At 50.5% G+C, this 27,759-nt stretch overlaps 1 protein-coding gene across 2 annotated transcripts; it reads right to left on the reverse strand.

Moving 5' to 3' along the window:
* Positions 1 to 25,391, reverse strand: QPRT (quinolinate phosphoribosyltransferase). Of its 2 annotated transcripts, none has more exons than XM_033218099.1 (4): positions 24,926 to 25,391; positions 2,187 to 2,722; positions 409 to 543; positions 1 to 337 (listed from the first exon to the last, which is right to left on the reverse strand). In XM_033218099.1, exons 1-4 carry the CDS (start codon positions 24,936 to 24,938, stop codon positions 119 to 121), a joined length of 903 nt encoding a protein of 300 aa, XP_033073990.1. In that variant the 5' UTR covers positions 24,939 to 25,391; the 3' UTR covers positions 1 to 118. The 2 variants fall into 2 exon arrangements, with proteins under 2 accessions (XP_033073990.1, XP_033073991.1); XM_033218100.1 differs by having other exon boundaries at positions 409 to 540; positions 24,926 to 25,386.
* Positions 25,392 to 27,759: the final 2,368 nt, after the last annotated feature.

Raw genomic sequence — 27,759 nt, forward strand, 5'->3', positions numbered from 1 at the left:
GCGACAGAGCGAGACTCCGTCTCAAAAAAACAAAAAAAAAACAAAAAAAAACAGATGTGTGATCTGGAGGGTCCTCAGGAGCCACGTTAACCCACGGCTGGTGTCATCCTCTTCCGCTTTAGGACCAGTGGATTTTGGGCACTGGAGCCGCCTCTTTGGCAAACAGCTTGAGGGAGAAATCAAGGGCTGGGGCCGCCTGGGTCAGCATCCCCATGGAGATGACGTCTATGTGCGGCCCACAGAACTGAGGGAGGTTGTCCAGGGTGATGCCCCCACTGGCTTCCACCGCCACACTTGGGAACTGGGCCTTCAGCGCGGCAGCCGTGGGGTGCAGCTCCTGCGGGACACAAGCGGAGGGGAGGTGAGAGCCCACCACAGACCCCTCCCAGGAGGCAGAACCCACCTCACCTTCGGCTTGAAGTTGTCCAGCAGGACAAGGTCGGCACCCGCCTCAGCCGCCTGCACTGCCTCCTGCAGGCTGCTGCATTCCACCTCCACCTTCAGAGCGAAGTCGGCCGCCTGCCGGGCCGCCCGCACCGCCTGCTGGGCAGCCGGGAGGACGAGGGTGAGGACTGGGCCCAGCACCTGGCACTGGGGCGCAGGGAGCCGGGAGGGCAAGGGTGAGGATAGGGCCCAGCACTGAAGCTGGGGCCCAGGGAGCCAGGACTGGCATTTGAAAAGCTCCGGATGGACCATGAGCTTGGGGTTAATAAGGAAACCAGACGTTGGGGTTTTGTTTTGTTTTGTTGTTTTTGAGACAGGGTCTCATTCTGTCGCCCAGGCTGGAGTGCAGTGGTGCAATCATAGCTCACAGCAGCCTCCACCTCCTGGGATCAAGTAATTCTCCCACCTCAGCCTTCCGAGTAGCTGGGACTACAGGTGCGTCCACCACACCCAGCTAATTTTTGTTATTTTTAGTAGAGACGAGGTTTCACCATGGTGGCCAGGATGGTCTCTAACTCATGACCTCGTGATCCGCCCGCCTCAGCCTCCCAAAGTGCCGGGATTACAGGCGTGAGCCACCGAGTAGCTGGGACTACAGGGGCTTGCCCACAAGCATGGCTAATTTTTTCATTTTTTGTAGAGACAGAATCTTGCTATATGGCCCAGTCTAGTCTCAAACTCCTGGCCTCAAGTAATCCCCCTACCTGGGCCTCCCAAAGTGCTGGGATTACAGGCATGAGCCACTGAGCCAGGATGTTTCATTGTAGGCTAAAATGACCACTTTTGTGGGTCAAAAAGCGGATGAATATCAGCAATATTTGGCATTCGGACCTCAGTTCAATTTGACTCAAAATATTAAAATTAGAAGGGGTCTTTAAGGACATTTCACAGATGGGAAATTAGGTGCAGAGGGCTAGAGAGATGGGCTCAAGGCTGTGGTGCCAGTGACACTGGCTTCCCCCGGGTTGTCCTTTGTTCTTAAACATTACACCACACAGCAGCAGAACAAAGATAAAGAATCAATTCCAAAACCAGGTGCGGTGGCTTATGCCTATAATCCCAGCACTTTGGGAGGCCAAGGTGGGAGGATCTCTTGGGTCCTGAAGTTTGAGACTAGCCTGGGCAACACAGTGAGACCCCATCTCTTAAAAAAAAAAAAAAAAGGGCAGCTGGGCGAGGTGGCTCACGCCTGTAATTCCAGCACTTTGGAGGCCAAGGCAGGTGGATCACCTGAGGTCAGGAGTTTGAGACACGCCTGGCCAACATGTTGAAACTCTGTCTCTACAAAAAAATACAAAAATTAGCCGGGTGTGGTGGCTGGCGCCTGTAATCCCAGCTACTCGGGAGGCTGAGGCAGGAGAATTGCTTGAACCCGGGAGGTGGAGGCTGCAGTGAGCCGAGATGGCATCACTTCACTCCAGCCTGGGTGAAACAGTGAGACTCCATCTCAAAAAAGGAAAAGCAAAAATTAGCCAGTGGGGTGGAGCATTCCTGTATATCCAGCTACTGGAGAGACTGAGGCCCCGTCTCCAGAAAAAGAAAAGCAAGCCCAGCTCCACATTTAGCTTAGCTGGATGAGCTCAACTGAGCCCAGCTCAGATGGAGGAGCTGAGGTGGGAAGAGTCTTGTGTTGCTGACTCCAGGCCATGGCTGTTCACCAGGTCATGGCTGGAGGCTCTGGGGAGGGGAGGGGAGGGGTGTGCTGAGGGTGAGGTTGGACCAGGGACAGGCAGGAAGAGCACCTTCTCCACACCACCGGCGGCCACCACATGGTTGTCCTTCACCATCACCAGTCCTCCCAGGTCGTAGCGGTGCGAGGCGGCCCCGCCCACCAGGAGCCCATACTTCTCCACCAGCCGGAAGCCTGGTGTGGTCTTCCTCGTGCCGGCCACGTGTCCAGTCCAGCCGGCCCCCCTGGCAGCCTCCACTGCAGCGGTGGCAGCACTGGCAATGCCACTGCAGCGGGCCAGCGTGTTGAGGGCCACCCGTTCCCCCAGCAGCAGGCAGTGGGCAGGGCCCCGGACCTCGGCCACTCTGGCCACCGGCACCAGCTTCGATCCCTCAGGGAGGAACCAGGAGACTTGGCAGTTGAGTTGGGTAAAGATGGCATCGAAAAAAGGCTGCCCTGCCAGTACCCCAGGGGATTTGGCCCACAGCACCGCCTGCGAGGGGCCTGCCCCGCTGACCAAGGCTGCATAGTTGAGCCCTGGGCAGTCCTCTCGGAGCCAGCTGTCCACCAGGGCTGCCAGGGTGACGGGCGGCAGCAGCAGTGCCAGGCCTGGGGGGAAACAGAGAACAGCTGTTGAGTTTGGCTGCCTCTCCTGCTGTCTGGGATCATTGTCAAAATATTTAACAACCAGTGAAACTGGGCACTGGCCCATCAGCCTCAAGATCTAGGGGTTCCAGTGGAGGGGCTGCAGTGAGGAAAGGAGGTGTGGGGGGAAGGGGGTTTGTGGGGGCGAGGATTGGGGAGTGCTGTGGGCTGGACGAGGTCACTGGGCACCTAGTCAAATTTAAACTTCTGGGCCGGGCACAGTGGCTCACTCCTGTAGTCCCAGCACTTTGGGAGGCTGAGGCAGGCGGATCACGAGGTCAGGAGATCGAGACCATCCTGGCTAACATGGTGAAACCCCGTCTCTACTAAAAATACAAAAAAATTAGCCAGGCATGGTGGGGGGCGCCTGTAGTCCCAGCTTCTCAGGGGGCTGAGGTAGGAGAATGGTGTGAACCTGGGAGGTGGAACTTGCAGTGAGCAGAGACTGTGCCACTGCACTCCAGCCAGGGTGACAGAGCCAGACTCCGTCTCAAAAAAAAAAAAATTTAAACTTCTGGTCAGGTGCGGTGGCTCATGCCTGTAATTCCAACACTTTGGGAAGCCGAGGCAGGCAGACCACTTGAGGTGAGGAGTTCGAGACCCACCTGGCCAACATAGTTTCTACTAAAAATACAAAAATTAGCCAGGCGTGGGGGCGGGCACCTTTAATCCCATCAGTTTGTTTATCCAATACTCACGAGTTGCAGCATTCAAATTCACTTTAAAAAAAAAAATCAGTCTGGCCAGGCGTGGTGGCTCACGCTTGTAATCCCAGCACGTTGGGAGGCCATGGCGGGCGGATCACCCAAAGTCAGGAGTTTGAGACCAGCCTGGCCAAAATGGTAAAACCCTGTCTCTACTAAAAATACAAAAATTAGCCGGGCGTGGTGGCAGGTGCCTGCAATCTCAGCTACCCGGGAGGCTGAGGCAACAGATTTGCTTGAACCTGGAAAGCGGAGGTTGCAGTGAGCCGAGGTCGCACCACTGCAATCCAGCCTGGGTGACGGAGCAAGACTCTATCTAAAAAATAGAAAGTAAATAAAATGAGGATGATGGGGCTGGGCACAGTGGCTCATGCTTGTAATCCGAACACTTTGGGAGGCTGAGGCAGGTGGATCACCTGAGGTCAGGAGTTCAAGACCAGCCTGGCCAACATGGCGAAAACCTGAAAAAAAATTAGCCGAGTGTAGTAGGGCATGCCTGTAACCCTAGCCACTGGGGAGGCTGAAGCAGGAGAATCATTTGAACACAGGAGGCAGAGGTTGAAGTAAGCTGAGATCGTGCCACTGCACTCCAGCCTGGGGTGACAGAGCAAGACTCTGTCTCAAAAAAAAAAAAAAAGGATGATGATGGGAAGGTGGGGAAGGTTAATGGATACAAAAAAAAATAGAAAGAATGAATAAGACCTACTATTTGCTAGCACAACAGGGTGACTACAGTCAACAATAACTGTGCATTTCAAAATAACTGAAAGAATGCAGTTGGACTGTAACACAAAGGATAAATGCTTAAGGGGATGGACACCCTATTCTCCATGATGTAATTTTTTTTTTTTTTTTTTGAGATAGAATCTCACTCTTGTTGACTAGCTGGAGTGCAATGGAGTGATCTCGGCTGGCTTCAACCTCAGCCTTCTAGATTCAAGCGATTCTCCTACCTCGGCCTCCCGAGTGGCTGGGGTTACAGGCACCTGCCACCACACCCGGCTAAAATTTGTATTTTTAGTAGAGACGGGGTTTCACCATGTTGGCCAGGCTGGTCTCGAACTCCTGACCTTGTGAATCGCCCGCCTCCGCCTCCCAAAGTGCTGGGATTACAGGTGTGAGCCACTGTGCCCGGCCTAACCTGATTATTTATTTATTTATTTATTTGAGACAGAGTCTCGCTCTGTCGCCACTGTGGTGCCTGCAGTGGCCTGGAGACTGCAGAGGTGCAATCTCAGCGTGAGCCACCGTGCCTGGCCCACGATGTTATTATTATGCATTGCATACTTTATCAATATGCACCCGGCTGGGCGCGGTGGCTCAAGCCTGTAATCCCAGCACTTTGGGAGGCCGAGACGGGCGGATCACGAGGTCTGGAGATCGAGACCATCCTGGCTAACATGGTGAAACCCCGTCTCTACTAAAAAAATACAAAAAACTAGCCGGGCAAAGTGGCGGACGCCTGTAGTCCCAGCTACTCGGGAGGCTGAGGCAGAAGAATGGCGTAAACCTGGGAGGCAGAACTTGCAGTGAGCTGAGATCCGGCCACTGTACTCCAGCCTGGGCGACAGAGCAAGACTCCGTCTCAAAAAAAAAAAAAAAAATGTACCCCATAAATATATACACCTACTATGTACCCACACTTTATATATATATATATATATATATAAGGATGGTGGACATGGGGAAGGTCCCTTACGCCCTAGGCATAGGCCGAGATGGGCCCTGCATGGCTGTGGGCAGAGGCAAACCCAGGCGCGGTGCAACAGCGCCATCTATCTGCGGGGTGAAGACCTGCAGCCTCATGGGCCTTCACCATCCGTGGACTTGGCTTCCCCTTGAAGGGGACACAGAGCCAGCGAGGGTGTTTGATTTAACGCGCACACACGTGCACGCACACGCACACGCACACGCACACGCACGCGCACACAGCACACTTCTGCTCCAAGTGGAAGTGAAGGCCAGACATCCTGGCTTGGTCTGCTCTCCGAAGCAGGCCCTCTCTTGTCTACTTCCCCAGAGCCAAGCTGCTGAGTGTCCACTCACCCCACCTCCCCTCCGAGCTACAAGCCTCCTTGACTGCACCGGGCTCTCCTTCGCCACGTTCTCTCCCACATCTGCCCCAGATGGCTCCTGCCCCTCCACTAAGAGCCAGCTGTACTGAGGCTGGGCGCTGTCTCTGTTGGTCACATCCAGCTACGGAAAAGGCCTGGGAGCAAACGGCAGGGAGTGAGAGCCTAATCCCCCACTCCCACTCCATTCAAACTAGGTGCAGTGCAGTGGCGCGATCACGACTCACTGCAGCCTCAACTGCCCAGTGTTAAGCAATCTTCTCGCCTCAGCTTCCCGAGGAACTGGAACTACAGGCGCACAGCAACCATGCCCGGCTAATTTTTGTATATGTTTTGTTGTAGAGATAGGGGTCTCACTATATTCCCCAGGCTGGTCTTGAGCTCCCAGGCTCAAGCAATCCTTGCACCTCAGCCTCTCAAAGTCCTGGGATTACTATGCCAATCCTGATTTTTTTTTTTTTTTTTTTTTGATCCAGAGTTTCACTCTTTTGCCCAGGCTGGAGTGAAGTGGTGTGATCTCGGCTCACTGCAACCTCCATCCCCCGGATTCCAGCGATTCTTCTGCCTCAGCCCCCCAAGTAGCTGGGATTACAGGTGCCCACCACCACTCCAGGCTAATTTTTGTATTTTTAGTAGAGACAGGGTTTTACCATTTTGGCCAGGCTGATCTCAAACTCCTGACCTCAGGTGATCTGCCCGCCTCGGCCTCCCAAAGTGCTGGGATTACAGGCGTGAGCCACCACACCTGGCCAGACTGATTTTTTTTTCTTTTTTTCAGGCTGATTTTTTAAAAGTGAATTTGAATTCTGCAACTGGTAAGTATTGGGGAAACAACCTGTGATGCAGGCTGGGCACCAAGGTTCACGCCTGTAATTCCAGCACTTTGTGAGGCCAAGGTGGGCGGATCACAGGGTCAGGAGTTCAAGACCAGCCTGGTCAACATGGTGAAACCTCATCTCTATGAAAAAATACAAAAACTAGCCAGGCGTGGCGGCACGTCCCTGTAATCCCAGCTACTCAGGAGGCTGAGGCGGGATAATCGCTTGAATCAGGGAGACGGAGGTTGCAGTGAGCTGAGATCATGCCGCTGCACTCCAGCCTGGATGACAGAGTGATAATCCATCTCAAAAAAAGAAGAAACCTACTACTGATACACACAACAATAGGGACGTGTCTCAAATGTATCATTCTAACTAAAAGGAGCCAGATCCAAAAGGCCGTATGATCCCATTCATGCAGCATCCTGGGAAAGGCAAAACTGTAGGCACAGAGCAAATCAGTGTTACCTGGCGAGTGGGAGGAGTTGACCACTGAGATCTGGTGAGGTTGCAGAGAAAAAGGAACACTTATACACTGTTGGTGGGAGTGTAAATTAGTTAAACCATAGTGGAGGAGAGTGCAGCAATTTCTCAAAGACCAAAAACCAGAAATACCATTCGACCCAGCAATCCCATTACTGGGTATATACCCAAAGTAAACCATTCTGTTATAAAGACACATCACAGCACTATTCACCATAGGAAAGACATGATTCAACCTAAATGCCCATCAGTGGTAGACTGGATAAAGAAAGTGTGGTACACATACACCATGGAATACTATGCAGCCATAGAAAAGAATGAGATCACGTTCTTTGCAGGGACATGGATGGAGCTGGAGGCCATTATTCTTAGCAAACAAATGCAGGAACAGAAAACCAAATACCACATGTTCTCACTTATAAGTGGGAGCTAAATGATGAGAACACATGGACACATAGAGGGGAACAACACATAATGGGGCCTATCAGAGGGTGGAAGTTTGGAGGAGGGAAAAGATCAGGAAAAATAACTAATGGGTACTACACTTAATACCTGGGTGACTAAATAATGTGTACAACCCCCATGACATAAGTTTACCTAAGTAATAAACCTGCACATGCATACCCCTGAACTTAAGATAAAAGTTAAATTTAAGGCTGGGCATGATGGCTCACGCCTGTAATCCCAGCACTTTGGGAGGCCAAAGTGGGTTGATCAGCTGAGGTCAGGAGTTCAAGACCAGCCTGTCCAACATGGCAAAACCCTGTCTCTACTAAAAACACAAAAATTAACCAGCTGTGGTGGCAGGTACCTGTAATCCCAGCTACTTGGGAGACTGAGGCAGGAGAATCGCTTGAACCCAGGAGGCAGAGGTTGCAGTGAGCTGATATTGTGCCATTGCAATCCATCCTGGGTGACAGCGAGATTCGGTCACAAAAAAAAAAGTTAAATTTAAAAACAAACAAAAGGCTGGGTGCAGTGGCTCATGCCTGTAATCCCAGCACTTTGGGAGACTGAGGCAGGTGGATCACCTGAGGTCAGGAGTTTTAGATCAGCCTGACCAATATGATGAAACCCCGTCTCTACTAAACCCTGTCTCCACAGGCATGGTGGCATGCGCCTGTGATCCCAGCTCCTCGGGAGGCTGAGACAGGAGAATCGCTTGAACCCAGGAGGCAGAGGTTTCGGTGAACTGAGATTGCACCATTGCACTCCAGCTTGGCCAACAAGAGCGAAACTCAATCTCAAAAAAAAAAAAAAAAAAGAATAAAAACAAACAAAAAATTAGCCTGAGGTCAGGAGTTCAAGACCAACCTGTCAAACATGGCAAAACCCTCTCCCTACTGAAAACACAAAAATTAGCTGGGTATGGTGGCGGATGCCTGTAATCCCAGCTCCTCGGGAGGCTGAGGCACAAGAACTGCTTGAACCTGGGAGGCAGAGTTTGCGGTGAGCCGAAATAACGCCACTGTACTCCAGCCTGGGCGACAGAGTGAGGGTCTGTCTCAAATAAATAAATAAATAAAGTAAGTTTGATGGGCTCACTCGGACAGAGGTTCTGTTTATAGCCAAACCTCACTCAGGTTCCCTCAGCTCTTTTACAGTGAGGCCTTGGACTTCCGTGTTTACCTCTGCATCGTCCAATTTTAGCAAGAATCCTGCTAAGTCAGCTTAGCCAGTCCTTCATCCTCCACATCTGATTGCCCCTTGAACCCTGATGGGGGTCCTCATCCTCCACCCTCCCCCAGGCGTTGTCTGACCACCTTGGCCTGCCTTCAGCAAGAATCCCTTTAGGTTGTTCTTGCCGGAATCCCCCCAGCCCCCAGTGCTTTCTCATGGTAATGTCTCATCCACTGTCCCCCACTCTGCTCGTTGGCTATAACCCCATGGTGTACTCAGAGTTCAGCCCAGTTCTGATCTAAGGTCACTCTTCCCCTACAGCAATAGTCTGGAATGCAATATGTTTTAGTTATTTTAACAACTGTCTAGTTCTGGTTTTCTTTGATCACTCTCCTGCTGAAAACTGACCTTTCACGGTTTCAGTTCCAGTTCTCTTGACTTTTTTCTTTCTTTTTGAGACAGAGTGGAGTGCAGTGGTACAATCATGGCTCACTGCGGCCTTGAATGCCTGGGCTCATGTGGTCTTCTCACCGCAGCCTCCTGAGTACCTGTTCCACCATGCCAAGGTAATTTTTTTAAAAAATTTTTTGTAGAGACAGGGTCTCAAACTCCTGGACTTTTAAACATTTTTTTCTTTTTCTTTTTCTAGAGACAGAGTCTCACTTTGCTGCCCAGGCTGGAGTGCAGTGGCATGCAATGGAAAAGGGATGGAGCCCTGAGCTTTGGCAGTAACTGTAGACTTACTGCAGCCTCTGCCTCCTGGGTTCTCCTGCCTCAGCCTCCGGAGTAGCTGGGATTACAGGCACGTGCCACCATGCCTGGCCAATTTTTGTATTTTAATACAGATAGCGTTTCACCATATTGGCCAGGCTGGTCTTGAGCTCCTGGCCTCAAGTGATCCGCCCGCCTCGGCCTCCCAAAGTGCTGGGATTATAGGCGTGAGCCACCATGCCCAGCCTCCAGCTCCTGGCCTTGTCTTCCTCCCACCCTGGCCTCCCAGAGTGCTGGGATTAACAGACATGAGCCTCCACACCTGGCAACTTCTTTCCATTTTTCACTGATTCTCTGACACATCCTCATCAGCACCTGCACTGTGCGGGGTGTTAATAATTGCTAGGCATAAAGGCAACAGCGTGGGCAGCTCTTTCTCTTACCTGTCAGGCCTTAGCCTATGCTGTTGCAGGACTGTACCTCGGCCTGGAAGGCCCTTCCCTTGTCCCCAATCTCCCCCTTCAGCTCTTATTCTACTTACAGGTCTTCCCTTAAACATCACTTCCTCAGCAGGGGCCTCACAGACACCCCACCCCCCATATTAGATCTGGTCCCTCTCTGCTTCCTGTTCTTCCCCCATCATCGCAGTCTACAGCTGTTTCCTCTCAATGGGCAAAGACTGTGTCTGGCCATTGAGTTTTCTGCTATATTCAAGCACTTCGCATACTGAACCATACAACCATTGCTGCTTTTATTGGTCAAAACGGCCAAATATTGGCAATTTTATATTGTTTAGCTTCATAGTATGCGAGCTAGGATACTTACCTATCAGAGAGGTCGCATAGCACAGTGAATCAGAGCCCAGGCTCTGGGACCACACACCAGCCCTGGCTCTGCCACTTCTCACTAAGTGATTGTGGACCAGAGACTCAACCCTTGGGGGCCTTGGGCTCCTCATCTGTGACAGGGATGACAATAATGACCTCCTCGTGCTGTTATAAAAACAAGAAAGTGGCCGGGGGCAGTGGCTCATGCCTGTAATCTCAGCACTTTGGAAGGCTGAGACGGGCGAATCACCTGAGGGCAGGAGTTCAAGACTAGCCTGGCCAAAATGGTGAAACCCCATCTCTACTAAAAAAAAAAAAAAAAAAAAAAAATTAGTCGGGCACCTGTAATCCCAGCTACTAGGGTGGCTGAGGCAGAAAACTGCTTGAACTTGGGAGGTGGAGGTTGCAGTGAGCCAAGATTGTGCCACTGCACTCCAGCCTGGGCGACAGAGCGAAACTCTGTCTCAGAAACAAAAAACAAAAGACTATATTTGAAAGCCCTTAGGAACACTGTCCAGCACAGGGTAGGCGTGTTCGCTAAGAAGTGAAACGTTTCTCAAGTGTGGTGGACTCACAGAATAAATGACTAGGTGTCTCTGAGGACGGGTGAGTGATGTTTGCCAGGCAGAGGTGTGGGGTGGGGCCGACATTTGGGGCTGAGAAAACTGATCTGTTCACCTGCAGACAGTGGCGGGGTGGGGGCAGTGTGAGATTCACAGGTGACATGGTGGGAGAGGAGGCCACAGGGAGAAAAAACTAAACTATTTAGCTGAGGAATTTGCCAGATCACAGGAGCCATCATAAAATTTCATGTTATTGGCCAGACACAGTGACTCATGCCTGTAATCCCAGCACTTTGAGAGGCTGAGGTGGGTTGATCACCTGAGGTCAGGAGTTCGAGTCCAGCCTGACCAACATGGTGAAACCCTGTCTCTACTAAAAATACAAAATTAGCCGGGCATGGTGGCATATGCCTGTAATCCCAACTACTCAGGAGGCTGAGGCAGGAGAATCGGTTGAACCCGGGAGGCAGAGGTTGCAGTGAGCTGAGATCCCACCACTGTCTTCCAGCCTAGGCAACAAGAGCGAAACTCCATCTCAAAAAAATTTTTTTTCATTTTATTTTATTATTTTTAAGTAGAGATGGGAGGGATCTTGCTATGTTGCCCAAGCTGGTCTTGAACTCCTGGGCTCAAGCAGTCCTCCCACTTCGACCTCCCAAAGTGCTGGGATTACAAGTGTGATCCACCATGCCTGACCCATCACCGAATTTTAAAAGAGACTATAGTTTTACTCCAGAAAGGTCACTTCAGCCACCAACTGGAGACAGATTGGGAGGCAAAAGAAGGCTGAGGTAGTCTTGGCCAGACAAAAAGTATCTCTAAATTAAACATTTTTTAATCGAAAAAATAAAGTTAAAGAAAGTTTCAAAGACTCTTAAGACATATACTAACCAATCACAAAGTGTAGATTCTACTTAGATCCTAATTCAAACAAACCAGCAAATTAGGCTATTTATGAAACCATTGGAATCTGGACATTGACTGAATGTTTGATAATACCACGGAAATTTTTAGAGTTGTTTTGACAACAGTATTGTGGTTGTAGTAAAAAGAAAAAGTCTTTATCTTTTAGGAAAAAAACGTGAGTCTGGGCACAGTGACTCACGCCTGTAATCCTAGCACTTTGGGAGGCCAAGGCGGGTGGATCACCTGAGGTGAGGAGTTCAAGACCAGCCTGGCCAACATGGCAAAACCCCATCTCTACTAAAAAAGAAAAAATGTAAAAAAATTAGCTGGACATGGTGGTAGGCACCTGTAATTCCAGCTACTTGGGAGAGGAAGGCAGGAGAATCGCTTGAACCTAGGAGGCAGAGGTTGCAGTGAGCCAAGATCACACCATTGCATTCCAGTCTGGGCGACAAGAGCGAAACTCCATCTCAAAAAAAAAAAAGAAAAAAGAAGAAAAACATGCTGAGATGTTCACATATGAAAAGATTTGAGCCAGGCACGGCGGCTCATGCCTGTAATCCCAACACTTTGGGAGGCTGAAGTAGGAGGATCGCTTGAGGCTGGGAGTTTGAGGCCAGCCTGGTCAGCACAGCAAGACCCCATCTCTAAAAAGAAAAAAAAAAAATTAAATTAGCCAGATGTGGTGGCACACGCCTGTAGTCCCAGCTACTCCACAGGCTGAGGCAGGAGGATCACTTGAGCCCAGAAGTTGGAGGCTACAAACAGTGAGCTATGATCATGTTACTGCACACCAACCAGCCTCGGCGACAGAACAGGACCCCGTCTAAAAAACAAAAGAGGCTGGGTGCGGTGGCTCACACCTGTAATCCCAGCACTTTGGGAGGCCGAAGTGGGGTGGATCACCTGAGGTCAGGAGATCGAGACCAGCCTGACCAACATGGTGAAACCCCATCTCTACTAAAAAAATACAAAAATTAGCTGGGTGTGGTGGTGCGGGCCTGTAATCCCAGCTACTGAGGAAGCTGAGGTGAAAGAATCACTTGAATTGAGGTTGCAGTGAGCCATGATTGTGCCACTGCACTCCAGCCTGGGTGACAGAGCGAGACTCGGTCTACAAAAAAACAAACAAACAAAGAGTTCAAGAGCTGGTTTGCTTTAAGATAATACTGGAAGGTAGAGGGAGGGAGGGTGAGACTGGGCTAGCCGCACATTGACGTTTTTTGAGGTTGGTGGTGGTTTCGTGGGGGTTCACCATGCTTTTCTATCTACTTTCGTGTATGTTTGAAATTCTCTATAATAAAAAGTGAGAAAAATAAGGAAAGGAGAGAGAGAGGGTCCCCACTTGAGACTGAGTCATGGAACGTTATTTTAGGGTGACGTAGATTAAAAAACCAACAGTGTTTCTTTTCTGTATGTTCACTCAACACAGAACGCTTCTGCGACCAGTGGTATGACATTTCTTTTTCCCACATCAACCAATTCTCCAACAGTAGCTGCGTGTCCTACAATTCACTTCAACTGTGACCATAACCAGAGTTAGTGCAGACTTCATAGCAAAAGGGCTCAGTCCCACAAGACTGTCCCCCACTTCAGACGTCAGCCTCAAGTAGTAAGAAATTCCCAGACTACCCACAACTTCTGTGTGACTTGGCTACAAATCAGACGTTCCCATGACTCCTGCTTGTATTTGATCTTTACTAAAGCAGTGATCCCAGGAAAACAGTTTACTTACTATTGCTGGTGTATTACAACACTTTTTGTTTGTTTCGTATCGTTTTGTTTTTTATTTATTTATTTATTTTTGAGACAGAGTCTCACTCTGTTGCCCAAGCTGGAGTGCAGTGGCGCTATCTCAGCTCACTGCAACCTCTGCCACCCAGGTTCAAGCGATTCTCCTGCCTCAGTCTCCCGAGCAGCTGGGATTACAAGCACACGCCACCACACCCAGCTAATTTTTGTATTTTTAGTAGCGATGAGGCTTCACCATATTGGCTAGGCTGGTCTCGAACTCCTGACCTCAAGTGATCCACCCGCCTCTGCCTCCTGAAGTGTTGAGATTACAGGCGTGAGCCACCGCGCCCAGCTTGTTTTGTTTTTTGGACAGTGTCTTTCTGTGTTGCCCAGCTGGAGTGCAGTGGATATTCACAGGCTCGAGGATAGCACACTACAGGAACACTCTTGAGCTCCTGGGCTCAAGTGATCCTCCTGCCTTAGCCTCCTGAGTAACTGGGACTATAGGTGCTCTGCCACACCTGGCTGCATTGTCAAATGACACAAATGAACAGCCAGCTGGAAGAAATGCATAGGGCAGGGTACGGGGGAAAGGGCTTCCATGCCCTCTCCTGGGTACCACCCTCCTCCTGGCACCTTTATCTGTCCTATAACACAAGAGCTCTCCTAACATCTTATTTCAGGGATTTCTATGGAGGTGTCATCTCACAGGCGTGATAGTTAAATCAATCTCTAGCCCCTCTCCCCTTCCCAGAAGATGAAGGATACTGCTGAGGGTACCAAACTTCTAATCATTGCAGTAGTACCTCTCTGGTGACTGGCCCCCTTCCAGAAGCCCACCAAGAATCACCTCATTGGAACAAAAGACCCTCTGATCAGCCAGAAATTCCAAGGGATTAGGAGCTCTGTCAGGAACTTGGGTCAAAATCAAGTATTAGGCCCAGTGTGGTGGCTCACATCTGTATCCCAGCACTTTGGGAGGCTGGGGAGAGGGAGTCGCTTGAGGCCAGGAGTTCAAGACCAGCCTGGCAACATGGCAAGACTCCATCACTACATAAATTTTATTTTGTTTTATTTTATTTTTTGAGACGGAGTTTTTGTTCTTGTTGCCCAGGCTGGAGTGCAATGGCGCAGTCTCAGCTCACTGCAACCTCCGCCTCCCAGGTTCAAGCGATTCTCCTGCCTCAGCCTCCCAAGTAGTTGGGATTGTAAGCGCCGGCCACCACGCTCAGCTAATTTTTGTATCTTTAGTATAGACGGGATTTCACCATGTTGGCCAGGGTGGTCTCAGACTCCTGACCTCAGGTGACCCTCCCCCCTCGGCCTCCCAAAGTGTTGGGATCACAGGCGTGAGCCACCATACCTAGCCAACTACATAAATTTCAAAAATTAGGCGTCATGGTGGCTGATGGCAGTAATCCCAGCACTTTGGGAGGCCGAGGCAGGCAGAACACTTGAGCACAGCAATTCAAGACCAGCCTGAGCAACATAACAAAACCCCATATCTACAGAAAAATTAGCCAGGTACGGTGGTACACACCTGTAGTCCCAGCTACTCAGGAGGCTGACGTGGGAGGATCCCTTGAGCCCAGGAGTTTGAGACTGCAGAGAGCCGTGATCACACCACTGCACCCCAGCCTGGATAGCAAAGTGAGATCCTGTCTCAATTTAAAAAAACCAACAACGGCCAGGCACGGTGGCTCACACCTGTAATCCCAGCACTTTAGGAGGCCAAGCAGCCTCAACTTGGAGAAAGCCCGTCTCTACTAAAAATACAAAATTAGCCGGGCAGGATAGTGCATGCCTGTAATCCCAGCTACTTGGGAGGCTGAGGCAGGAGAATTGCTTGAACCTGGGAGGCGGAGGTTGTGGTGAGCCGAGATCACGCCACTGCACTCCAGCCTGGGCAACAAGAGCAAAACTCTGTCTCAACAATAACAACAACAGCAACAACAACAACAAAACAAAGATCAAATATTAGAACAAAGGATTCTCCTTGCCCCTCTGTTGTTCAGGAAATTCCAAGGATTCCAGGAGCTCTATGCCAGGAACCAAGGACAAAGAGTAAAATACACATTTCTTATTATAAATCATAACACCATTGGGTAGGGCAGTAGTTCTCAACCTCTGCTGCACAATGGAATCATATGGGGGAGCTCCAGGCCCCATCCCTAGAGATTCTGATATAATTGGTCTGAAATATGGCAAAATAATTCTGGCCGGGCACGGTGGCTCAAGCCTGTAATCCCAGCACTTTGGGAGGCCGAGACGGGCGGATCACGAGGTCAGGAGATCGAGACCATCCTGGCTAACACGGTGAAACCCCGTCTCTACTAAAAAAATACAAAAAACTAGCCGGGCGAGGTGGCAGGCGCCTGTAGTCCCAGCTACTTGGGAGGCTGAGGCAGGAGAATGGCGTGAACCCGGGAGGCGGAGCTTGCAGTGAGCTAAAGTGTGGCCACTGCACTCCAGCCTGGGCGACAGAGCGAGACTCCATCTCAAAAAAAAAAAAAAAAAGAATTGAGAGCTTCTGAGCCACAGGAAGACAATAATAGCTACCATGCATTGGTGCCTACTATGTGCCTGGCGCTTCTCATACCTCCTCCCAAACCTCACCTACAGGGCCTCAAGGTGGATGCCGTTTGTATTTATAGGTGGAAAACTAAGACCGGGCGTGGTGGCTCACGCTTGTAATCCCAGCACTTTGGGAGATCAAGGCGGGTGGATCACTTGAGGTCAGGAGTTTGAGACCAGCCTGGCCAACATGGTGAAACCCCGTCTCTACTAAAAATACAAACAAACAAACAAACCAACAAAAATCTGGCCAGGCGCAGTGGCACACGCCTGTAATCCCAGCTACTCAGGAGGCTGAGGTAGGAGAATTCCTTGAACCTAGGAGGTAGAGGTTCCAGTGAGCCGAGATCACACCATTGCACTCCAGCATGGGTGAGAGAGCAAGACTCCATCTCAAAAAATAAAATAAAATAAAAATAAATAAAAAATATAGGTGGAGAACCGAGGCTCAGAAACATAAAGAGGAATTATTTAAAGAGTAGAGCTAGAAAATGATGCAGCTAGACAATGGTAAGTATGAGCCCAGGTCCTCCCGTTCCATAGCTGGGTACTGTAGAACATCACAGCTGCTGGCTGGGCATGGTGGCGCATGCCTATAATCTCAGCACTTTGGGAGGGCGAGGTGGGTGATCACTTGAGGTCAGGAGTTCGAGACCAGCTTGGCCAACATGATGAAACCCCATCTCTACAGAAAAACACAAAAATTAGCCAGGCATGGTGGTACACGCAGCCTGGGCAACAGAGCGAGACTCCATCTCAAAAAAAAAAAAAAAAGAACATCATAGCTCCTGAGGCCAGACACGGGAGCTCATGCCTGCAGTCCTAGCACTTTGGGAGGCTGAAGCAGGAGGATCACTTGAGCCCAGGAGTTGAACACCAGCCTGGCAAACATGACAAGATCCTTATCTAAAAATAAATATATATATATATATATTAGCCGGGCATGGTGGCATGCACCTGGGGTACCACCTACTCAGGAGGCTGAGGCGGGAGGATTGCTAGAGCCCAGAAGGTTGATGCTGCAGCAAATCGTGATTGTGCCACTGCACTCCAGTTTGAGCAACAGAGGGAGATGCAGTCTAAAAAATAATAATCAAATACATAAAATTAAAATTTAAAAGATTAGCCAGGCGTGACGGCATGCAGTTGTAGACCCAGCTACTCTTGGGAGGCTGAGGCAGAAGGATCACTTGAGTCTAGGAGGTTGAGGCTACAGTGAGCCTGGATCACACCACTGCACTCTGGCCTGGGCAACAGAGTGAGACTCTGTCTCAAAAAAAAAAAAAAAAAGAACCTCAAAGCTGCTTCCATGTGCAGGGTTCCCCTCTTTCCCCCTTCTTGGAGCTCAGTCTTTCTGATTGTCTAATAGAGAGGGGAACAGTTACACATTCCATGTTCTATTTGTAAAAATAAATAAACACATCTGGGTGTTTTTTTTTTTTTAAGGCCCTGACTCTCTCATGCATTTCCAACAAGAGGAATTCCTGTGGGTAGCTTTGAAAATACGGGGCTCCCCTAATTAGCAGCTGTTACTGAAAGGCACTTCAGAGAGGGGAAGCCACTTTTACAGCTGGCAAGGAGAGAGCTGGCCCATCAGAGAAATGCCAGGCAGGCTGCCATGTGCATGGAGGAGGCAGCTGCACCCTCCCTGTCCAGCGGCCTCCTAGCCTTGTGGCTGGACATGTAAAAGGTCTCCCAAGATGCCTGGACTTCAGAGATTCGAGTTTTATTCTGTGGGATATAACCTTGATCCCTCAAGGCGATCCCTTCTTAATTGGTTGTCCAGAGTTAATAAAACTCTAATAAAATTGGCATATTTAAGGCTGGGCACAGTGGCTCATGCCTGTAATCCCAGCACCTTGGGAGGCCAAGGTGGGCAGATCACTTGAGGTCAGGAGCTTGAGACCAGCCTGACCAACATGGTGAAACTCTATCTCTACTAAAAATACAAAAATTAGCCAGGTGTGGTAGCGGGCACCTGTAATCCCAGCTATTTGGGAGGCTGAGGCAGGAGAATCGCTTGAACCCAGGAGGCGGAGATTGCAGTGAGTCGAGCCTAGGTGACAGAGCAAGACTTCATCTCAAAGAAAAAAAAAATTGGCATCTCTGCTCAGAGGGGATCAGGGTATCCTGGGATATTATTTGCCATCTTCTCTCTTTTCAAATCATGTAAAGATACAGATTACTGACAACTCTGACATAATAGATAAAGATTTTCCCCCCTCTGGCACTGTTGCTGTTCTATTCTGGATTGTTTACTGATTTGTTGTTGTTGTTGTTTACTGTTTTTTGTTTTTGTTTTGTTTTTAGAGACAAGGTCTCGCTCTGTCGCCCAGGCTGGAATGCAGTGGTGTGATCACGGCTCACTGCAGCCTCAACCTCTTGGACTCAAACGATTCTCCTGCATCAGCCTCCCGAACAGCTGGGACCACAGATGCACACCATCATGTTCAGCTCTTTACCGTGTTTCTATGCTACACCTAACCTACAGGCTGGGTGACTCCAGCAAGGCGCTAACCTGCCTGAGTGTCAGTTTCACATGGAAATTCCAGGGCTGCTGGGAGGACCAAAAGAGGCAATTCACATAAAGCGCCTGAGTCAGTGCCTGGCCAGAAGCCTCAACCCAGGGGTCTGACTCTGGCAGCTCTGTTCTTCCATCTGTTCATTTGTTGACTCATTTGGCAAACACCAGGTGGAGACAGAGGCTGGTCAGCACCTCAGGTCCCGGATAAATGTCCTTTTCCCCTCCATTCACTCCCTGGAGAAGAGAAGTGACCTCCAAATATGGCCAAATGTGACCGCCCTGCACACATATAGTAGAATGAGCCACAGAATCTGAGTATGAATAAGAGAAGCCAGAAAGCCTGGTTCTGAGAATGGGCTGGAATTGACAGGAGAGGACGGCTCGCCAAGCAGAGAGAATGGAGAGAGCACAGGTCAGGCAGCAGAGGCACAGGGCACATGCAGGTGACGGTGCCCAGTCTTGGGCGTGGGGAAAGAAGGCCGCATCATAGGATGGGGCCAGACTGAGCAGGCCGTGGTTGAGAGGAAGAGTTAGGCTTCTCTCACTAGGCAATGGGAAGTCACTACAAAATTTCTATCAGAAGTCACACGATCAAAATGAACTGGGCTGGTCCAATGGCTCGTGTCTGTAATCCCAGCGCTTCAGAAGGCCAAGGCAGGAGGATTGCTTGAGCCCAGGAGTTCAAGACCATCCTGGGCAACATAGAAAGACCGCGTCTCTACAAAGAATTTTTAAAAATAGCTGGGCATCGTGGGGCACACCTGTTAGTCCCAGCTACTCAGGAGGCTGAGGCAGGAGGATCTCTTGAGCCCAGGAGTTGGAGGCTGCAGTGAGCTATGATCTTGCCACTGCACTCCAGCCTGGGCAACAGAGAAGGACCTTGTCTCTTTGAAAAAAAAAAAAACTTTGAAGTTTATTTGTTTATTTTATTTTAGTTTTTTGAGATGGAGTCTTGCTCTATTGCCCAGGCTGGAGTGCAATGACACAATCTTGGCTCACTGCAACCTCTGCCTCTGGGGTTCAAGCGATTCTCCTGCCTCAGCCTCTTGAGTAACTGGGACTATAGGCACCCACCACCATGCCCGGCTAATTTTTGTATTTTTAGTAGAGACAGGGTTTCGCCATGTTGGCCAGGCTGGTCTTGAACTCCTGACCTCAAGTAATCCGCCCACCTTGTCCTCCCAAAGTGTTGGGATTACAGGCGTGAAGCACCACGGCCAGCCAACTTTGAAATTTAAACATTTAAACTGTGTCTGGAGTTCTTGATGCATACAAGATGGAAAGCTGTTGTGAGCCAGGGTGAAGTGTAGGAAAAGGCCACCTGGACTCCATATCCATAAGATGATGTGACTGACCCTGCTGCCCACACCTGGCCCCTGGTGGACCACTCTGCCTCTGCCCACTGGCCTCACATTGGTATGTACCCACGCTGGACTCACCCGTCACTTCCCAGCCTCTGCCCCATCCCCGGGCTCATCTCTTCTCTCCTGGGTCCATGATCCCAGCGCCAACCCTCCTGGCCCAGCCCAGAGTTCAGCATCAGCTGTCGTCACGTGCGTGAAGGCAGCAAGGAGAAGGAAGCTTCAAACAGGCTGCTCCCGCAGAGGGAGGGGGTGTGGAAACAAAGGAAGAGGGTCAGGCGATGCCATGAAGGTAAGTCCAAGGAACATGTGAGGACTCTTTGGATCCTGGGGTACAAGGGAGAGTGAGTGGTCAAAGATGACCTTGAGGTTTCCAGTCTGAGTAGGAGGCTGGTAAGGCAGGAACAGAAATGGAGACATCAGGCCAGGCGCTGTGGCTCATGCCTATAATCCCAGCACTTTGGGAGGCCGAGGTGGGCAGATCACTTGAGGTCGGGAGTTTGAGACCAGCCTGGCCAACATGGTGAAACCCTATCTCTACTAAAAATACAAAAATTAGCCAGGCATGGTGGCACGCGCCTGTTATCCCACGTACTTAGGAGGCTGAGGCAGGACAATCACTTGAACCAGGGAAGCGGAGGTTGCAGTGAGCCATGATTGTGCCATTTCACTCCAGCCTGGGTAACAGAGTAAGACTCTGTCTCAAAAAGAAAGAAATGGAGATATCAGAAGGAAAAGCTGGTGGCAAGAGAGGATTCTGAATGTGACACATCAGAGAGATGTCAGGTAGAAATGGACAGTCAGGGGTTTTAAAAACAGAACAGGAAACCAGGCACGGTGGCTCATGCCTGTAATCCAACATTTTGGGAGGCCAAGGCAGGTGGATCACGAGGCCAGGAGTTCAAGACCAGCCTGGCCATGGCCGGGCGCGGTGGCTCAAGCCTGTAATCCCAGCACTTTGGGAGGCCGAGGCGGGCGGATCACGAGGTCAGGAGATCGAGACCATCCTGGCTAACACGGTGAAACCCCGTCTCTATTAAAAAATACAAAAAACTAGCCGGGCGAGGTGGCGGGCGCCTGTAGTCCCAGCTACTCCGGAGGCTGAGGCAGGAGAATGGCGTAAACCCGGGAGGCGGAGCTTGCAGTGAGCTGAGATCCGGCCACTGGACTCCAGCCTGGGCGACAGAGCGAGACTCCGTCTCAAAAAAAAAAAAAAAAAAAAAGACCAGGCTGGCCAAGACGGTGACACCCCGTCTCTACTAAAACTACAAAAAAATTAGTCAGGTGTGGTGGTGTGCACCTGCAATCTCAGCTACTCAGGAGGCTGAGGCAGGAGAATTGCCTGAACCCGGGAGGCGGAGGTTGTGAGCCGAGATTGTGCCACTGTACTCCAGCCTAGGCAACAGAGCTAGACTCTGTCTCAAAACAAATCAGAACAGAACTGAAGCCTGGGGAGGGCTCAGAGCCGGAGAAACAAATGTGAGGAGCCAATAAAATCAATAGCAAAACCATTGCCAAGTGACAATTTTTTTTTTTTTTTTTAATACAGGGTCTCATTCTGTTACCCAGGCTACAGTGTGGTGGCACAAGCATGGCTCACAGCAGCCTCAACCTCCCAGGCTCAGGTGATCCTCCCACCTCAGCCACCCGAGTAGCTAGGACCACAGGCATGTGCCACCACGCCTGGCTTATTTTTGGATTTTTTTGTAGAGATAGAGTCTCACCATGTTTTCCAGGCTGGTCTCGAACTCCTAGGTTCAAGCAATTCTCCTGCCTCGACATCCCAAAGTCCTAGGACTACAGACGTGAGCCACTGCGCCTGGCTCACCAAGTGATTTTTGTCTGTCAGGTGCCAGACACATGTCATCTCATTGAATCCTCACCACAATCCTATGGGAAGGCACACTCACACTTTTTCAATGAGGAAATCAAGGCACAGCAAGGCTAAGCATCTTGTCCAAGATCATAAAGCTAGCAGGTGGCAGGAATGGGACTGGGACCCAGGCATTTGGCTCCAGGGTCATTTCTAAATTACACAGTGGGCCAGTCACAGTGGCTCATATCTATAATCCTAGCACTTTGGGAGGCCAAGGCAGGAGGATCGTTTGAGCCTGGGATTTCAAGAGGCTGAGGCGGGAGGATCACTTGAGCCCAGGAGTTCTAGATTGCAGTGATCCTGCCACTGCACTCCAGCCTGGGCCACAGAGTGAGACCCTGTCTCTAAAAAACAAAAACCCAACAGAAGAATTACATGGTGGGAAAGCCACAATGTGGGTATGTCATCCCTGAGCAACCCTGACATGTTTTTTCTTTTTAGAAGCAGGATCTCACTATGTTACCCAGGCTGGTCTCAAACTCCTGGCCTGCCTCAAGGTATCCTCTTGCCTCAGCCTCCGAAAGCACTGGGATTACAAGCGTGAGCCACTGTGCCCAGCTTCCATCCTTGACTTTTTGAGGTTTTCATTTACTCTATTAAGAATCTGGGCTGGGTGCGGTGGCTCACGCCTATAATCCCAGCACTTTGGGAGCCCAAGGCAGGCGGACCACAAGATCCAGAGATCGAGACCATCCTGGCCAACATGGTGAAACCGTTTCTACTAAAAATACAAAAATTAGTTGGGCGTGGCAGCACGTGCCTGTAGTCCCAGCTACTTGTGAGGCTGAGGCAGGAGAATCACTTGAACCCGGGAAGCGAGGGTTGCAGTGAGCCAAGATCACGACACTGCACTCCAGCCTGGCGACAGAGTGAGACTCCATCTCAAAAAAAAAAAAAAAGAATCTGGATCTGCTAGCCTGGCCAACATGGTGACACCCCATCTCTACTAAAAATACAAAAATTAGCCGGGCATGGTGGTTTATGCCTGTAGTCCCAGCTACTCATGAGGCTAAGGCAGGAGAATCGCTTGAACCTGGGAGGTGAAGGTTGCAGCGAGCAGAGATCATGCCACTACAATCTAGCCTGGACGACAGGGCGAGACTGTCTCAAAAAAAAAAAGAATCTGAATCTGATGAAAATTATGGATCTCCTTCCCAGAAAAATGCATAACTGTGTTCTCACAAAGACACGCAATTTCAAGTGCAAATTCTGGGGTTCATGAACTCCCCCAGAGCCCATCCATGATCCCTCAGTAAAGAATCCTGGCTCTGAAGGAATCAGGTCGAGACTCCTTAACATCTGCTAAGGTATTTAATCCTCATTACAACTCCGTGAGACCAGTGCCACCAACTCCATTGTCCAGATGTGGAAACTGGGGCTTCCAGATGTGGAAACTGGTGAAAACCAGAGTTTCCACCGCTGCTGAGTGGCAGTCAGGATTCACATCCAGATTGGTGTTGTCACAAAAGAGAAAGACACAATGGAGATTGAAATGTGTTTGGCATGCATCCTGCATGGGACCCCCGAGAGCTGGTTCCACAGTGGAGCCAGAAGGACCGGGTGTATGGTGCCAGCAGGCACCCCAAATGTGGAGGAAGGTCTAGGCACCCATGCCTCCCATCCTCTGTCCTCCCCACAACCTTGTGATCAGGGAACTTTTTTTCTTTTTTTTTTTTTTGAGATGGAGTCTCGCTCTGTCACGCAGGCTGGAGTGCAGAGGCCCGATCTCTGTGCAACCTCCACCACTGGGGTTCAAGTAATTCTTCCTCCTCAGCCTCCCAAGTATCTGGGATTACAGGTGCGCACCACCACACTCGGCTAATTTCTGTACTTTTAGTAGAGACGGGGTTTCAGCATGTTGGCCAGGCTGGTCTCAAACTCCTGACCTCAAGTGCTCCACCCGCCTCAGCTTCCCAAAGTGCTGGGATTACAGGCGTGAGCCACCGTGCCCGACCAGAGCAGGGAACTATTATTGTCATTTTACGGATGGAAGAAAACGAGGCTCTGAGAAGCTGGGACCCACCCACGGTCACACAGCCCCATCCCTGGTGGTGCCTTCTGAGTGCAGAGCATGGCCCCCTGGGTTTGTGCTGGTGGAAGTGTTTATTGGGTGCCAGTTTAGTCAGCCACCCCTGTGTAGGACACCTAGGGAACACCATAGGGGGCCTCTGAGGAGAATCATCTCCTTATTGCCATTGTGTCCTCAGGCCAGTGAGCATGACTTGCTCTGTGGCTTTACACAGAATGCTCTGGGCTGAAACACTCCCTTGAATCTTTGGAATGTGACCAGACATCCTGGTTCCTTGTAAAACCCACTCCCACCAGCTGCAGCCCAATAAGTTCAAGATCATCTTAGTTGGCCTGGCATGGTGGCTCATGCTCCTAATCCCAGCACTTTGGGAGGCCGAGGTGGGTGGATCACGAGGTCAGGAGATTGAGACCATCCTGGCTAACACGGTGAAACCCCATCTCTACTAAAAATACAAAAAATTAGCCACATGGCGGCAGGTGCCTATCTCCCAGCAGGAGAATGGTGTGAACCCGGGAGGCGGAGCTTGCAGTGAGCCGAGATCACGCCACTGCTCTCCAGCCTGGGAGACAGTGAGACTCCATCTCAAAAAAAAAAAAAAAAAAAGATTATCTTAGTAGTTAGACATATGCTTTGAGCTTAAAGGAAATTCACATAAACCCACCACTGCTATACATCTTTCAAATGACGCATGCACCCCCGCCTTCACTGTTTCACCCCGTACCATCTGCTTCTTAGATCAAAAGCTTGTACTCAATAAATTGTCAGGCAACCAGGGCTCTGCAGCCTTCACTTTAGCAACTGGCCCCCTGACCTGCTTTAAATCTTAACTTGTCTTTTCTCATTCCTTTGTGGCCACTGAACTTCAGGAATCCATGGTCAGGGGTTGGGCTGATCACCCCAACAGTTTGCATACAGCTCCCTCCAGGCAGGGAATCACGGGACTCAAGGCCCCTCCCCCACCTGGCTACAGGAGGGACAGGACTTTGTCTCTGCTTCTCCCCAGCTACCAGAGAGAGCAGAAGTCCACGCTGCTCCCCCATCCAGCCTCCCACTTCCGGCCCCCACTGCCCCCAGGAGACGCCACCTCCTCCAGGCCGCCCTGCCCCCCTTTTCAAGGGCTTAAGCCCCTTCCTTCCCCAGAGCTCCTTGGGGACTCAACACAGGAGAAAGAAGAGTGAGAAGGGGCCTCTGGGGGTTGAGCGAGGCTGCAGGGACATGGGGTAGGTAAGGGAGTCGATGGCAGGACCAGAGGAGAGATGGCTCCAGAGGAGGTGATGAGGGGCTGAGACAAGCCAGGATGGGGGCAGGGGTAGGCAGTGGGGGGATGGGTGCAGGGACGCCGCCAGGAGAGTGTCCCTTTACCTTCAGCGTCCATGGTGACTTGCAGCCGTCTGGGCTGGTGTATTGGCTGCTCAGGACCAGGGCTCCCAGAGGCCTCAGGCTGGGGGTGGGACTGTGGAGGAGGGGAGGGCCCATAGAACTGTCAGCCAGCCCTCCCCAGGCTCCCCAGGCCTGCCTCCTGTCCTCTGCCAGGCCTGCAGATTCCTCAGCGGGCCCCTGAAAGTCAGAGGAGGGGCTCTGATGGGGAACTCAGAAACCCTACTGCAGCCAGTGAAGGAACTGGAGGCCCTGTTCTCGTCCCACACCCAGCCCTCCTGGCCCTAACCCAGGGTCCAAGACTGTGAATGTAAGCGTGTGCTCCCTGGTGAGGGCAGGCAGGCATTTTGGATGGTGTGCTGGGAAAATCACGGGCCCTGGACCTGGGTTCAAATCCTAACTCCATCCTTTTTGATCTCACGTACCTTTTTACCTTTTTCTGTGCCTCAGTTTCCTGAGCTTTAAAATGGCATAACAGGGCCGGGCGCAGTGGCTCACGCCTGTAATCCCAGCACTTTGGGAGGCGGAGGTGGAGGCAGGTCGATCACCTGAGGTCAGGAGTTTGAGACCAGCCTGGCCAACATGGCAAAACCCCATCGCTACTAAAAATACAAAAATTAGCCGGGCATGGTGGCAGGGGCCTGTAATCCCAGCTGCTCGGGAGGCTAAGGCATGAGACTCACTTGAACCCCGGAGGTGGAGGTTGCAGTGAGTTGAGATCATGCCACTGCACTCCAGCCTGGGTGACACAGTGAGATTCTGTCTAAAAATTAATCAATTAATTAATTAATTTTAAAAATGTATCACAGGCTAGGTACAGCGACTCATGCCTGTAATCCCTGTGCTTTGGGAGGCCAAGGCAGGAGAATTGCTTGAGGCCAGGAGTTTGAGACCAGCCTGGGCATCATAGAGACATACAGAGATCCCATCTCTCCCCAAAAAAAAAAAAAAAAGAAAAAGAAATTAACTAAGTACCATGGTGCACACCTGTAGGCTGAGATGGGAGGATCACTTGAGCCCAGAAGTTCAAAGCTGTAGTGACCCATGATCGTGCCACTGCAGTCCAGCCTGGGTGACAGACAGAGACCCTGTCCTTAAAGAAACAAAATTTTTTTTAATGGCATAACATCTACCTCATGGTTCAACTGAGAATCAATGAGAAAACTCTGCAAATGAAGCAGAGTAGGAACTCACCTAATATTCACTTCCCTTCCCTTCCCTCTTTCCAAGGAACTTTAAGGGCACAGACAGCTTAGAGCCCAGCTTCTGAACCAGAAAACCAGGAAACCACCAGTTACTGGGACTGGGACTTCAGGCAAGTTCCTGTCCAAGAACTGCCAGGGCCTTTCTTTCTTTCTTTTTCTTTTTTTTTTTTTTCTCTTTTTGATGGAGTTTCGTTCTTATTGCCGAGGCTGGAGTGCAATGGCGTGATCTCAACTCACTGCAACCTCCGCCTCCCGGGTTCAAGCAATTCTTCTGCCTCAGCCTCCCGAATAGCTGGGATTATAGGCATGTGCCACTACACTGGCTAATTTTGTGTGTGTGTGTGTTTTTTTTTGTAGAGACAGGGTTTCTCCATGTTGGTCAGGCTGGTCTTCAGCTCCCGACCTCAGATGATCCACCCGCCTTGGCCTCCCAAAGTGCTGGGATTACAGGCGTGAGCCAGCGCGCCCGGCCCAGGGCCTTCCTTTCTTCATTGGAAACCCTTCTTGCTACAGTTGCTCACAGGGACTTCTAGTTGCTAAATTCACTTGCATCTTCCCAGCCTTCTCCTTTTTCTTTCTCTGCGGCACCTGACTGCTGGGACTGGGGCTGGGGTAATGGATCAAGGCACCCAAGCCACAAAATTTAGGGAGGCCTCACCCTCCAGCTCACTTTTTTTTTTTTGAGACAGGGTCTTGCTCTGTCACCCAGGCTGGAGTACAGTGGCACAGTCTCGGCCCACTACAACCTCCGTGCCCAAAGCTCAAGTGATCCTCCCACCTCAGCCTCCTGAGTAGCTGGGACTGCAGGCACCTGGCACCACGCCCAGCTAATTTTTGTATTTTTAGTAGAGATGGGGTTTCACCGTGTTGGCCATGCTGGCCGGGCTTGCTTATCACCCCAGCACCTTGCTGGCCTTGATTTATTTAGTCCTGGGCCTGCTTCTGAGGCTGCAGTGAGCTATATGCAGTGAGCTTTTTTTCTCTTTAGAGACAGGATCTCCAAATGTCATTTTTCTCCTGGTTAATTCTTTTTTTAGATACAGGGTTTTGCTCTGTCACTCAGGCTTAAGTGAAGCGCAGTAGCCCAATCATAGCTCACTGCAGCCTCAAACTCCTGGCCTCCTGAGTTGTTGGAACTGTAGGTGCACGCCACCACCCTAGGCTAATTTTTTATTTTTATTTTTTGTACAGATAGGACCTTGCTATGCTGCCCAGGCTGGTCTCAAACTCCTGGCTTCAAGCAATGCTCTTAAAGGCTCTTTTCTATCTTTTGCAGGTGCTTCTTCCTATATCCAACCCTCAGATTTTGGTGTTGCCTCAGTGTGGCAGGGACTGTTTCTCTTTTCCTTCTGGGCACCCTACTAAACTACATTTCCTAGCTTCCTCTGCACTGAGGCAGTCTTGTTCTGGCCAATGGAGTGTGAGCAAAAGATATTTCAAGACCTGACCCTAGAAGTCTTCACAGGATCCTACTCTGCCTCTCCCCTCCCATGACCTGGTCAAAAGCAGAGCACTCAAAGGCCCTAGGAGGATGACAGAGCCACTAGATGGAAGGAGACTGGGTCCCGGAATAACGTTGTGGAAAGTCATGCTCCAAATGTCAGGAAATAACTG

This window comes from Trachypithecus francoisi, unplaced genomic scaffold (assembly GCF_009764315.1).
Source record: "Trachypithecus francoisi isolate TF-2019V2 unplaced genomic scaffold, Tfra_2.0 Lachesis_group10, whole genome shotgun sequence".
In the NCBI taxonomy this organism is placed as follows: domain Eukaryota; kingdom Metazoa; phylum Chordata; class Mammalia; order Primates; family Cercopithecidae; genus Trachypithecus; species Trachypithecus francoisi.

Bases quoted from the DNA above. Each gene is read 5' to 3' on its own strand.
- QPRT (XM_033218099.1), bottom strand. The intron at 544-2,186 runs GTGCTCTTCCTG...CCGGCTGCCCAG, and splicing joins CCGCCGGTGGTGTGGAGAAG to CAGGCGGTGCGGGCGGCCCG. The intron at 338-408 runs GTGAGGTGGGTT...TGTGTCCCGCAG, and splicing joins TGGACAACTTCAAGCCGAAG to GAGCTGCACCCCACGGCTGC.